This window comes from Ornithodoros turicata, chromosome 2, assembly GCF_037126465.1.
Source record: "Ornithodoros turicata isolate Travis chromosome 2, ASM3712646v1, whole genome shotgun sequence".
Taxonomy (NCBI): Eukaryota; Metazoa; Arthropoda; class Arachnida; order Ixodida; family Argasidae; genus Ornithodoros; species Ornithodoros turicata.
The window spans coordinates 63,120,705-63,135,809 of NC_088202.1; the positions used below are offsets into that span (position 1 = coordinate 63,120,705).

The 15,105-nt window shown below is 44.2% G+C and overlaps 1 protein-coding gene across 1 annotated transcript in view; it reads right to left on the minus strand.

The window, feature by feature from the left end:
* The window catches only part of LOC135385490 (venom metalloproteinase antarease-like TtrivMP_A), a 112,879-nt gene that overhangs the window by 66,287 nt on the left and 31,487 nt on the right, over nucleotides 1-15,105 (minus strand). The window contains exons 2-6 of the mRNA XM_064614832.1: nucleotides 13,044-13,222; nucleotides 10,861-10,950; nucleotides 2,866-2,992; nucleotides 1,720-1,785; nucleotides 339-454 (exon numbers count right to left, since the gene is read on the minus strand). Coding sequence (XP_064470902.1) covers nucleotides 339-454; nucleotides 1,720-1,785; nucleotides 2,866-2,992; nucleotides 10,861-10,950; nucleotides 13,044-13,222 — 578 coding nt within the window. The remainder of the gene's footprint in view (nucleotides 1-338; nucleotides 455-1,719; nucleotides 1,786-2,865; nucleotides 2,993-10,860; nucleotides 10,951-13,043; nucleotides 13,223-15,105) is intronic.

Below are 15,105 nucleotides of genomic sequence, written 5' to 3' on the forward strand. Positions count from 1 at the left end.
CACCAGTAGCTACAGCTAGAAAACTGCAGATGGAGAAGAAATAAGTTTCGGTAATCAGCTCTAATGTATTGAGTTGGGCCAACCTCTCCATATTCTGATTTTTCAAACCAAAACGAAAAGCGTTTCGCTCATAGTCTACAATAGTTCGGCCGTGATCGAAATAGATGTCAACATTTCGCCTTCTTCCCTATTATTGGTGCAGTTTACTTATTCAAGAGCACGTTGCAAATCTCATATTTTGCACTGTTACGTTACACGCTGTCACTGAGCTGGTGAAGCTGATATATTTTCCTCATAAAGACCAAACACACGATACAATGCACAATGCTTGGTCTTACTGCATTCATGAATACTGCAATATATCTCTGTATCCTAGACTTGTTGTAGGACATTGCTGCGGTGAAGTGGCTGTCCAAAAGCAGATGGACTTCTGGAGTGGCTATCTTCGTTCTTTCTGAAACAGTCGGAACACCTGCTGTTAGAAAAATCGTTGTCGTAATTCGAAATCAGTTGTCACTGCATCAGATTAGCATCAGCTGTTAATAACACGTCGGGAACTTCGGCTAAAGGTTTGTCAGGGAACCAGCAAAATAAAAGAACGCAAACAAGGACATGTAAGCCCAAATCCAGTGTTTAAAACACAGCTTCTTCGCCATCGTAACATATAAGACGGAATACCCTTTCGTACCACCGGCGAGCAAATTTCTGCGGGGCACAAGTGCTTTCTCGCTGTTGGCTTTACCGCTACACGCGCGATCAAGGGTCTGGCTTCCTCTGTGAGGAATTACATGAGGTGCTCCTCCTCCTTGAAACGATTTCTCTATAGTAGGTGTCACGAGGTGGCCGGTGGGAAGGGGGGGAGGAACACCGTTAGCCATAGAAATCTTACGGAGAGAGGCTAGAAGGAAAAGCGGGAAGGAGGATCGGAGGAGAGCAAAGACTTGAACCGGGCTCTTCCCTCTCTCAATGTAGGTCGCTCCGTAATCATTAGGGATCACCGCGTATGACGTAACGGTGACGTTTCAAGGATACCTTTGATTGGCTAGAGGAGCCACGTGCCAGCACTATAAAGGTCCACAAAGCAGTGTCCAACTCGAGCGGAGCAGTTGAACAGCGAATATGGCTGTCGGATTCACAAACACAATCGTAAGTAAGATAAAACGCGCTTAAGACGTCGCAGCCTGCGATGCCCGTACAACGGCGTTGTAAGCGGTCGTAAGCACGATTCACAAGACTGTCGTAATGGAGAGGGTAGCCCTTTCGCCAAGGAGGAGAGAGTTGCTCATTTCCTGTCACGTGCAACTCGGAGAGAAACAGCCAACGGGTGCGAGACTACGTTTTCACTCAATGGTAACGATGGCGAAAATCTGCAGTCGTAAGAATAAGAGTCGTCCTGATCGTCCGTCCCCAATTGTTTTGTTCCTACACGTCAAAACGTAAAATCCTGAGTCTGGGCATACAGAGGGACAACACGAACACACGACTCCTTTTAATTCTGACTGATTCAATATAGCGCTTCCCTCACCCCTACGTCCCAGTTTCGGAGGCTTCCTTCTAGCATACTCCTTAAGATTTCTATGTCGTTACTTGTCTGCTTTACCAATGACCTTACGTCTCTACAGCTGCACAGCCACTTCCACAGAGATTTTTAATTTAACGACACCTTGTCCAGCGGTTTGCAGAAACTGACATTCTTTCCAAACTTTTCCTTTCACATACCATTTCTTGATGAAATCCTTATTCCAGGTTTGATTTCTGATGAAAACAGCTCTTCCATGCGTTGTGCTGTAAAATTCAATTCACATTAGCTTCATGAGGCAGCGCTGTTCGTGTGGCTCATTGTGAAGCGAATATATAGGGACTGTCGCATCCATCCCGGTCGATTCGGAAACTATAGTGCTATTTTACTCCCCGTTCATCACAGACCATAACGCCGAAAATCCGCCGAGAATTAATGGAGTAGTTTTTGTGCAATTTGATGCAATGCATGGCAAGAACAGAGGCCGAATGTTGAGATAATGCCAGAATTCCCTCTTTGGCAATCGCAGAAAACGTCACTCGGACAAGGCCAATCAGTGAGCGCCTTTTGGCGCGAACAAGTTCAATCAGGGAGCAGCCGCTCGGCCTTTGGCGACCGGCGGGCAGGTGGGAGGGCATCCGCAGGTCGCGGAGAGTCTGTGATTAACTTGTGGAATGTCATTTCTGTCGTATTAGTACAGCCAGGAGCGTAACACCGTGTTCCACGCGACATGAGAACTCACACAGGTAAGCGAGAGTCGGCGTGTTTACCAAGGTCCTTTCACTTAGCACGTATATTGCAATGCGAACGCGAAGCAGACGAGCTCGGAGACAATCGCCTGCGCTGGGCTCCCATTTGTGTGACTGGCCTTTTCAAGAAATAATTTGTTTAGGGAGGATCCCCTCTGCAACGTGAATGACGGGAACCATATGCAGCTTCCCTTTTATGAATGCTGGTATTCAATAGAACCACTGACCACAGTTTCGTCTATGGTCTTGAAGCCTCCCCTTTTCCCTGAATTATTTGCAATGACCAGCGGCACATATTGCAGCAAACATTTTTGATTCCGTGTTAGCGCCGCCAAGCAACCGTGGGTATGAGCGCCGTACAGGGGTGGGCACACGGAAAGAGGACAGCAGGAAGGAGTAGGTGACAGGGGGTTAGAGTGCGTCCTAGGGTGATTTCAAAGGTATCGGTGCAGATATTCGTCTAGAAGGTCAAGCAGGAAATCCAGGGAAAATCTCAGACAGCACAGCCGGTGGTGGGATTCGGACCCACCACCTCACAGTGTTCAGCGCGACTTTTGCTTCCACGAACGAGCGGATGTTGCAGCAAACTGCACTGACCATAGTCCGTCCGTGGAGTGACCTGTTGTGGCTGGTCTTCAATAAGAATATGTGCCACATGTCCTTCCAGGCTGCGTTCAGCTTCTTCCATCGGTTTAATGCGTAGCCTGTGACCGATGACTCCTTCCTTGAAAGGAAACGTTAATCGGTAAAGGAAACGATTGGGAAACAGGCCAAAAGAAAGCTTCAAAACTTTCTTCTATTTTTTTCTCACAAAAGAGAGCATAAAGCAAAATGCACATACTCAAAACCGTTTACGACTTCACATTTTCCAGGAACTCGTACTTAGGGTTCCGGGTTTTCGCATGCATACAGAGGTAAAATTTAAAACAATTGATATGTGTCTGGAAAGCTCCGCTGTTGGGGGTTCCTTAACGGAGAACGTCGGAAAAAAATCCATGCCCTGGTGACTGGTTGAAGGGTTTCGATTTCTTCTTTGTCGAGATTGCCTCGCGTCGCCCACGCGACCAGCAATAAAACTGCTTGCCGCAGTCGGCCACGCTCCGGCGGGCAACGACTAATGCAGGAGGGGCCGTGCGTCCTGGACCGACTTCACACAGAACTGTGCCGACATTTGTCTTCAAGCGTGGGAGGAACACTCAAGCACAACACCCAGACAGTACAGCGTGCGCACGGAGTCGTGCCAGGGTCACTACCTAGTCCATTGTGCAGCAGTCTTTCATTCAGCAATGAATGCGCGAACTATCCGCGTAATAAATATGTGAACCCTGTTCTTGCCAGAGGCACTTCGACATTGAGCTCATTGAACAGGATACCCTTTTTACCAATTCTACTCGATATGAGGGCACTTTTGGGTCATTTCGACTATTTCCCAGGTATATTGGAAAAACGTACAGCGCCTAGGGTGCTCCTTTCCCTTTTGTTGCGAATCGTGTCTTCCTTTTTGTCTACAAGGGACCGCAGATCACATATAAACAGTCTCCTTGAAAAGGCAGTTAGTTCCAACGCAGACAGTAAGATGGGATGCGAGCGAAAGCTGCCTTGCGACTATGCGACTTGCGATGCGACTTGCGACTATCAGGAACTGTCAAGGAACGTCCAGATTTCGAGATGTTCATCGCGCCAGGCGATCGTGATGCAGCTGACATCGTCTGCAAGTTCTGCCGCACAACAATAAGGGTTTCTGCAATGAAGATTCTGATTCTTTTTCTGAGTATGTCGTTTCATAGTTGTCGCTTTAACTCCGAAATTCCGAAACACCGAACTCGGAGTTGTAAAAAATAAACGATGAAAAACTCCGAACGCTCGAAAAAACTATACCCGGAAAAACACCTTTCGAATGTGTCAGAAGATAAGCTCCGAGAACCCAGAACCCTACTCATACTGTAATGGTTGAATTCGGGTGTATCCTGTTTGAAACTTTTAAAAATAATCTTTCAAAAATAAACGCGTAAGTACCCAAAAAATATATCTCCCAGAATATACGCTTAAAAATCAACGCGCAAAAATAATCGCAGAAATATCCCCGTTTAAATAAAAACGCTAAGGAATCCACGGTTAAGAATATATCGTTAAAAATAAATCGTTTCAAAATCCCCCCAAATCCTCCCTACAGTTGCTAGAGCCATGTGGTATGGTCCAAATCAAGGTGAACTGCAAGCAAGGGGCTTAAACTAACCTCACAGGAGTCCAGTGTTGTACCCGTTACCGAAATATGGTATCGCGATACCGATACTCGTTACTTGAGTAAAAAGTATCGAAATACCGATAACGATACTTCTTTTTTAAAGTAACGAATACCGCTACCGTTACTAAAAAAAAGTAACGCGATACTTTGCCCGATACTTTTGTTTGAAACACGAAGATGATGCAACATACAAATACTGTATCGCTTACGTAAACAGTTTTGCAGTAAAAAGACAGCAGACTTTTATCAATAGCTCGTTCTGGAACTCGTCTTCTGCCATCCTTTCAGGCCGTGGTCTCTCCGGCAGTTGGCAGAGACCAGTATGACAATTACGTTAGTGTCAGGCCCACACACCCTGGAGTCCGATTACCAAGGAATCCTATCCGAAGTTAACAATACCACAGTATATGTGAGCGTGACTCAGTGCGACACGGCAGCTAAGCAGTGGAATCCAGAGCGTACTGTCAATGACTTGACCTCTGTTCGTTGACCTCAACTCTTTTGTTGTGGTTATTTTCTCCAGTTTCTAAGAAAAGCAGTGAACATGTGTTTGGTATAGTAATTCTATAATTCCGGTTACGGAGCACTTGGACATGTCCACAGGCACTTGGACATGTCGAGGGCTAGGCGAACCATTGTCATTGAACAAGAGTGAGAAATGTCGTCTGTGAAGAAAGGGTGGGGCACTAAAAAGTATCGGTATCGGTAACGGTACGGAGATCGCGTTACCATAAATTTGTAACGGAAATACTCTTCCGATACCAATTTTAAAAAGTATCGCGATACGCACTCCGATACCGAAAAAGTATCGATTACAGTAACGGCGATATGTACAACACTGCACAGGACCAAACTATCTTAAACTATCCCAAACTAACCGAAACCAAACTAACCTAACCCAACATAACCTGATCTAACCCGGCGCAAATTGCGATGAAAGATGAAAGTCACTGAAAAGGTTAGCGAGCTGTAGGGATCGAACCCACATCTTCTGGATTGCCGGTCCAGGGCTCTACCAATTGAGCTAAGCTAACACGCCTCTCCAGCGACTTTCGGGGTGCGTCATCTGAAGGGACGACAAACCAGCCACTCACTCTCACTCACCCTCCTTTCACTCTTACATTTTTGCTCACTCATACACACATTCATACGACGGAAATCGACGCAAGCGGCACCTGTTGAACAAGAGATAAACTGATGTTCTGAGGCTGGATGTGCTGAGGCTGGGCGTTGATTTCTTAGGCAATTTGAGGCTTTGTTTGTATCTGTCCCCTCTATGTTGTTCCAGCCTCAGAACATCAGTTTATCTCTTGTTCAAATTGCGATCAGTCCGCCTCCGTGCTAGATGGTGAGGGGATTTTGAAACAGTTTATTTTTAAGAGGGGATACGAGTGAGGCGGCATCTGCGATTCACGATTTTTTCGCTCGTAGATGGCGCCACACGAACATACGGGTCTCAGCCTGGAGGAAGCTGTAACCATTACCCTTAGTACAAATAACTCGCTCCTCCGCAGGATTGTGTAGTCCCAAAAACACGTGTGACCTCCTTGACTATTGAGATGCAGGGATCTCACGTCATGTTTGGGTTGCCAAGGTCAACTCAGCTACAAAGAAAGGAGGAGGTCCCGACGAAAGCCAATTCTTCCCTTTTGTCCCTTTGTGGACTGCATCTGGTGACTTCTTGATGTTATGCTATCTTAGCTTGTCTGACTTTCTGGACGCAGCGCGGAGTCCAAATGTTTCGTTGGCCCTCGCTTATTTATATTCACCTGCTGATTTTTCTTTGGCGCCGAGTTCTCACACTAAAACATTTTGCGGACGCATTTTGTATTTAACTGACTATTCTGATTTAGTGTATTTACCTTGCGTCTGTGTGCAAGTGAATCTAAATTTATTTGTCGCTACAAACATTAACCGAATAAGTCCTCCGAAAGCTAGACAAGATAAGCCGTGGGGCAGACTTTTGCATTTTGTCTTCTTTATTTGTTTTTTTTTTTTCCCTCGGACAGCGTGCATGTGCAGAGATCCAAGACTGCAGATGCATACTCTAAATGAGGGGAACGAATGTTTTTATTGTAGATGGGTAGAAATCCAGCGAACCGGTAGAGATATTTCGAGCGAAGCCGCCGATATTCCGAACAGAGACTGTTGAAGAAGAACAGTCTCTGAAGAACAGCCTCTGTTCGAAATATCGGCGGCTTCTGTCCTGTGGACACTCTCTTCCTAATGTTTTCATTGATTGATTTGTAAAAGAAAAAAATGGAGATGTTAGTCCCGAGCCACTCGGAACTAGTGCTTTATATGCTGTTAATTTAATATGTTTTGTTGTACCATGGCGAAATTTCCTTCTGATAGTTTCCACAGACGAGCGGCTTTCGCACACATATGGATATCCGATTTCAGAACTTTCCCTTTAAATTTGCCGCCAGCAATGAGAAGGGTGCCCAGAAGAAGCACAGACTGTCGGCTGCTCCCAACGTCAGGCCATATTCTTCAATATGTGTAATTCGTCGGATTGTTCCCACTTTTCTGTTCAGCTGTGTTGTTCGTAAATGTCGTCCCCTGAGGAAAATTCCCGTTTGGTACGCGTGGACTGGTTGACTTCGGACGTTGACTTTTTACCATATACGACGGTGTGAATGTTTCGATTTTTGAGCACCGAAGCGAGTAATCGTATATCCTATTCCATTTCCTAATCAAATATGGAATTCAATGTTCGAATTCAACATCGAATTGATGCTTCTACTAAACTGAATATATTTGAAGAGACTCGGCACATGGAGAACACACACACACACAAAGAGTAAGCGCTATACTTACGCATACATATATGTACCGTACATGTTTGAATTCCAATACACGTTGTATATGTACCCAATTACGGTTATTCAACGAGTCGCTTAATTTATTCGTATACAATTCCATTTTAAAATGCCTAGGTAGTTGTTGTGCGTCAGTTTTGGTGAATTTACTTATTGTGTCTTGCAACAATGCGGCCTGTACAGTCATGGGGCTCCCGAGATGTGATACCGCTAGACATATTGAAATATATTTTTGTCTGTCAATTTTGTTGCTTTCGCCCCGCATTTTATTTTCCTCTTTACACATCACCGTGCACATCGATCTGCACACATCTAAAAAAGAACTTGACATGCTCCTGGTCAATCCGAATGACGTCTTCTCTCCTTATTTGTTGAAACTGGACGGCGTACTACTTTTTGTGACACCTCACATTTGTGCTAATTAGTAGAGAAAATGTTTTTTCGTGTTAGCGCTGCGAAGCAACTATTGCTGTACGCGATGTACAGTCGTGGACAGAGGACAGCAGGAGGGAGGGTGACAGGGGGTTAGTATGCGTCCTGGGCCGACTTCAGGGCTAAGTGAGCCGACATTCATCAGGAAAGTCCGACGGAAAACCCAGGGAAAACCTCAGAGAGCACACCTGGTGACAGGATTCAAACCTGTGTCACGTTGTATCAACGAACGTGAAATTGATTGCGGTGCATTCCCTACGAGAAATCGCAAGTGAAAGTAGGTCGAGCTTTCAAAGTAAAAACCCTTAGTAGGTGGTTAGGAATTTTAGTATTTATTTTGAGCCGGAGGACATGAAGACCTGCAATATCGCAACCGGGGATTTCGCAAAAATTCCACGCGTAACAAGATTGGATGTTTCTCGAGGAGACATTTTTTCCGGGGGACATATTTTCCAGGGGACATTTCTTCCGGGAACGTTTTTTCCGGGGACATTTCTTCCGGGGACATTTTTTTCGGGAACTTTTTTTCCGGTTCCCTTACAACATACATGTATCCTTCGAAACCTAGACAAGATATCAGAAGGTCGAAACTTAAAAGGCCGAAAAATTAAAACATCGAACGATCAGAAGGCTGAAAATTCAGAAAACCGAACTATCAGCAGGCCGGGAAGCAGAAAACCGAATTACCGTAAGGTCGAAAAGTAAGGAAGCCAAGATACGGAAATTGTTATTCCAACTGCGATAAAAAATGAGCTCTACAAAGTAAGTAGGATAGAATTGTTGAGAATTAATACAGGGAATAAATCGTTTCATCAAACTTCCCTTTAGATAACGTACTTTCGATCACTTAGGCAGAAAACAAAAAGTAAAAGTAGAGATGACTGTGTTATTGCAAGTGTTTATTGTACACGACGACAATCACATTCGGGTTGCCAAATATATAGAGCGACACCATCTCCTCTAAAATTCGTTGAGTGGGTAGTACAAGTCATTCACTGGCAATCACCCACCAGGCACTTTCTTTTTGTAAACATGTCCCCAAGAGTCTAGGCAGCTAAGACGCTCAGACTTGCAAATACAGGTTGCAGTACATCAGTGCAAATAGTGTTCCGTGAATTTTGGAAGCAAGGCTTTTTTTTTTTTTTTCAGAACTTGCCATTTTTTGAGTCAATATACCCAATAAGCACCCTTCTTTTGGGTGTAATATGTGACACCCATCATTGGACCCCGAGCCCGAGAACTGGGGAGACTGAACTATCGAAAGCCAGAGGCCACCAAGAAAGGAAAAATATATATTCGAAAAGTTACATCTGCTACATCAGGTAGATCCACAGCGCTGTGCTCAGGACAGGTATTGGGAATTAATGTGCTAAATGCTTTTTATGCATTTAAAATAACTTTGTATGACCTTGTCCAGCGCATGCCCCTTTTTGGCAGCATCCCTCGTGTACTGGGGTTGATCTTACAGCTGTGGATAGAGAAAGAGCTTCTTTTGAAAAAGTTCTGTTAAAAAGTTAATTTCTACGTGGAGTCTATTTCAACGTTTTATTCATAAATTATTTATTTCGCAGACATCCTCTTGGAATTCCTTATTTTTCGGCCTTTCCATAATCCGGTCTTTGACTGTTTGATATTACCTAATTAAAAAAAGAAAAAAGAAACTGTCTTCCAATTTCAACTCATCGGGAGGGCGAACGATAACACCACTCGGTCTCACTGTGCCTCACCTCCCCTAACCCTACCGTTCTTTTTACGTGCATGCGATGCGATACGAATATTGTGTGGCTGTGTAGCAAAGCTTTCCTGGTCTATGCCGCCTATTCTCCCTATTCTCACTGAAGGCCTTCCCATTATTTTGCGACGACCTACTCAACGTGGATCTCTTCAGACAGGTTTCACGACCTCAATTTCGCGCTTCCGCTGCCGGGGAAACCCCTTCTGGGATAGGGTGCCAGAACAGTGACTGCATTCCGCGGAACGATATGAAGTTCTCTTCTGACCAGCAATGTGGCGCTACTGTACGATGGCAAGACGGGGCAGTTCACGGAGCCGTACATACCTTAAGTTTTTTCAATATCGTGAACAACTGGAGGCATGGACAGACATGACATGGACACGTAAATATTCAAGAAAGAATTCCGCGTAAATGCTACTGATTACATTTCACATATGTGCTACAGTAAACGAGCTACGAACTTCCAAAAGCGAGAGACCGAACTTATAAATTTTTTGCAGCTTTCGTAAGGTTTTTAAAAACTTCTGCAAAAAAAATTGCAAATGTCTCCAATGCGAATTTTTTGAAATTCTAAAATCTATCGAACAAGGCCATTTTGGTCCAAATCGGTTCAGTATTAGCTGCAAAAGATCGCATTGTTTCGCCCATAGAGAATACATGGGGCCGCCGGAGGTCGTATCCCCTCTTAATGGTGGATTATTAAACGATGATCTCTAAGCGGGGATAGTAAGCGGTTTATTTTAGGAGATCTATTTTTAACCGTGTATTTTTTAAGCGGATTATTCTCGAATGTTTTATTCTTAAACGTTTATTCTTAATGGTGGATTTCGGGGACCCCCCACCGCTCAACGCAACTTTGACCTATTTCCATGTTATTAAACGGTGCCGTTTCATGAGCATGCCTTCCATCCATCGTACTCTGTACGCATCAGATTATTACAATTGGTTGACTAACCGTTCGTACAACTGTAACTGCGGTACCTTCTGATTCGTATCACAATAAGGACCTGTCCTAGTTGGCACTGCTTCATTCTTGATGGTGAAACGCAAACATAAACAAGGACTGAGCAGAAAAGTGTTATTTATAACGTCTACTTAGTTGTCCGGATGAAAAGTAATCGCCTGTTCACACGAGGGTGACACGTCTCTGCCTTCGTGTTTTTGTAGGTCATGTAGTGTTGGAATCACTGCTGACACTAGAATTAATGATCATTGGTCTGGTTGGGCATGACGCACAAGTAATAGGTGCTATACGCAATTTTCGCGATCTCTTTGTTGCATGCAACTGCGGCTAGCGCTAGGAAGAAGATGTTGTGTACTACGGCCTTAAACTTTACTCAAACTTGAGCTTAACTCACCATTCTCACGCCTGTGTCTTGCGTCAAGAAGATAGAAGCCACAGCATTATCGTCGTGGAAGAGATTTTTTTCAATGGTGGTTGCTTGTACCTGTAAATTGTACAAGAGAATAACTTGTAGCTTGTTTGACAGTTTCTATTTTGTTTAACATTTGAGTTGCTAACAGCATTATTACAGCATCCGCCTTCTAACAGCTGTGTAGCCTCACTTTCACTAGGTAACCCGATAACAACTAGCTCAGTAATGTTTACGGCGTGTACAAGGACAAGTATAGATACTCAGAAAAGTAAAGTTCGGAAAGCCGTTTTGGCAGCGAAATCCGTTGTAAGTAGATTAGACTTCGTCTATTTATGTTATCAGTTCGCTGTACACCATCATCTCAGAAACAATAACTTTGTTTTGATTATGATGATTATGGTGTTTCATCGCCAAAGGCGATACTCTACGGCATTGCTCGCGGTATATCATCCATGAGATTCTCATTTAACCTTGTTCAAGTTGTTGATCTGTAACTTTACATTGCAAGATAATAGTGAGTTTTAGTGCGTCATACGCTGTCGTCTTTGCGTAAGTAAGAGATAGCGTGGTAGTTCTGTGCACTGCGCGAAGCTATCTATGTTTCACGTGCGCAGAACCACCAACGCTATCCCTGTCCTACGCACTAAAACTCACTATTGACCACTGACCGGAGGAACTGCGTTTAGACTGCCGACTAATACCTAAGACACACGGCCGCTCCAAAGGCCTTTTCACAAAAGAAGTGCCGAAAATCGCTCGTTGCGACCGTTATCGTCTGGCAAGCGAACCTTCTGATAACGGCAAAATGGAATGCTGTTTTCATGGTTCGCTTATCAAACGATAACTGCAGCCACGTGCGAGTTTCTGCACCCCTTTTGCAGAAAGGCCCTTGGAGCGTGCCGTGTGTCTTAGGTATAAGTTTGCCTACCTGAGAACGACAGCCCGCGCCGACATGTCGCCACATGATGTACCGCTTAGTATTATGATAATGATACGAAAACGAAAAGGGATAGGACGTCAGTCGCGAGAAGCTTGGACTGGCTGCCCCAGTATTTTTTGCGCTAGGTTAACTAAGAAGATAAGAACAAAAAAGCAGAAAATCAAGAGCGTGCCGCAGGGTGACTGCGGATAATTTCGACCACCTGGGGTTCTTTAACGCCAGCCGGAAGTCCCCGATACGTGGAAAAGCGGTAAAAACCTTGACAGTGCGGGACTTAAAAACGGACACACACAACAGACAGCACAGAGTTTAAGAGCACTATTTTTAAGTCCCACACTGTCAAGGTTATACGGCTTTAAATTATGAATCACCAACAAGCTGAAATGCTCACTCTTAAGTTATCTCCCTCACTTTCTTATCGTCCTCGCCCGGGATCGAACCCGCGATCTTGAGATCACGATACACCAAAACAACGACGATACAACAGAAGGAGTGTGAACAACTTGATGTCGGGTGTCTCTAACACTGATGCACACTTAGTGTTACTGTCCTGAGTCATGCCCGTACCTGAGCTAGGATCGTAAAACAATATGCGCGAGACGTGGACTACGTATGTGACATGTCCTGCCCAAAGAGTTTTAGCTCAATAGCCTACATAGTGTGGTGAAGACAGCAACAACGACCGCGCGGATTTCATGAGACGGTTGTCCCCCGGGAAACGTGGGCATAATTCAGTTGATTTCTTCATTTCTTGTAACGCGCCATTCGTTCATAACCTTTCAGAATGATAACTAAACACTTTCTTATTTTTGTTTTTCATTGATAAAGGTTACATTATCATTAGACATGTGCGTTTCTATCGCCGTCGCTTTTTCAGCGTGTGCACAGTAAGATTATTATCACCCGTTTATGTCGTCTTTTACAACAACTTATTTCCTATGAAGGTTTTGAAAGGTATTGCATTTGCGCAGAGTTCATATGTCTATTGGCAACACTTGTTCGCGTCAAGATAGTGCCAATAAGTTTAATAGACCAAGAGATGATATTTAATTCATCGAGATTCACAACTTAAACACTCATCTGGTTCATTCCCCACATTGCCACCAGCAATGGGGTAGAGTATCGTCCCTGACGATGAAACTCCCCAATCATCATCATCAAATGAAGTTGTTGTTTGTTGTTGTTTAACAAATATTACCAACATAATACATCTAAGCTAACTTACGTATTCGTCGGTGGTTCTGCCTGCATGATCAATCGTCCTCGTGAGAAATTCTTCCGAAAATACGGGAGGCGACTTCTCGAGGAAGAGTGTAAGGCCTTCAGTTATGGACACTGTGTGACCGGTGCCATCTTCTCTGCTCTCTACCACTTTAGGGTAGACAATGGTCTGCCTCAAGGGTACTGCACAGAAAAAAAAAAGTAACGTTGCGCAGCGTCTTATAGTAGGGAAGATTATGCACCCTGCTAAACATCCCTATAGTACATTCCTAAAATCCTAAATTACCCTATGAATTTTACGTGTATAATTACGTGTGAATTTTACGTGATGCTGTGCTTCAAATACAAATTGTGACGCCTGCCGACTGGACGGCACACACAGCAAACATATGGGACAAAACCGGCTTAGGCATCCGCAGAAGGGGAGAGAATACAGGAGCTAAATGGTAAACAACGATAACATTTCATTTATTTTGTTGCGCAGTTTAAACGACTATCCGGGTATGTACAAAAATCTAGAAAAGTGTTTACATATGTGTGCACATATGCGAAGTCTGACACATCATCTGCAACTTGTGGCCTCGTTCAACCTGAGTGACCGTGGTATGAAGAGGGCTAGGCCGCGCCGCTGAACTTCTCTGTGTCGCAGGAGACAGTGACGTAAGAATGTGTGCGGGAAATAATTTCAATGGTGGTCTAGCGCCTCCACATCCCATCTCATACATGTGTCGCTCGTCTCCGTCGTCAGTATTCTTCTCCGATCCACGTTGTAACGACAGCGCGGACAGTCGACTACAGCAGTCCACGCACGTAATAGCTGCAGTGCAGGTCCCGCAGTGTGGCTGCTCGAAGCGGTCATCACCTCTCCTGTCACCCCTCGTCCCCAGGATCCTCGCCCGCTCAGTCATGTCATCGGCTTGTTGTAGCGACAGTGGAGGAGGGCTCTGGTGGTAAACCGCGATGCCTGCTGGATCATCGGTGCCTTTTCTCTGTATGTTACCGTCCGCCAAATGGCAATGTCCCTTTGTTTCCTGACTATCTTGAAACTGTACTAGCTTATGTAAATGCGAATAGATTGCAACTCTATATAGGAGGACATCTTAATATCAAATCAAATCAAATCTTTATTTCACTGTAACAGTGTGGAGACTCGGGGCAAAAAGCTGCTCGGGGCAGCTTGACGAGGTCCCGAGCTCCTACAGTTGGCAGTTTCATTGAGATGCATCTCAATATTAATACTGAACGCACATCATCTGAAAGCCCAACATAAGGCATCTACACTCTGATAGCAAAAAAAAAAAAAGAACAATAACAATGAAAGGGTTAGGAACAGCAACAGTAAGAACAGAAACACAAGCTGGTATTAACTCTTTTCGATGATTTGCAACAGATAAAAAGCAGGGCACAGCAAAGCAAAGCACACAACAAGTATTCAGATTGAAAAATGTCGCGAAGCTGCTTCCTACCATAGGTTACGAGACCTGGATAACATGAGAATGAAAGCGGCATTTGATAAACAACCCTCTGGTCCCCATAGGTCGTCCTGGAAAAAGGGATATCCCATTGGTACACCGTACGAAAATTATATGTAGGCGTGGGCTTTCTCAATCTTAATATGTTAAGAAAACTCATGTTACTTGATTTGATGGCATGTTGGTAGGTTACCATGAGCTTATATTTGTATAGATCTTGCACTGGGAAAATGTTTAGTTTTAAGTAGACACCTTTTAGGTCAGATAACATAGGTAAGTCAACAATATCTCGAATAGCCTTTTTCTGAATTATTGACAGAGACTGCAAATTAGCTTGTGTAGTAGTTCCCCATATAAGGCAACAGTAGTTCAGATGAGATTGCAGTAACGAATTGTAGATTATTAGCTTTGCATGCCGAGGCAGGACATAGCGATTTCTATCGATAATCCCTGCTATTTTAGCAATTTTTGATTTCAAAACGGCTATATGTTCGTCCCAAGTTAAATATTCATTAAAGTGCACGCCAAGTAGCGTGATACCTGACATGATCTCGATTGGGTCAGATTTGATTTTTATATCAACATAAGACGGAA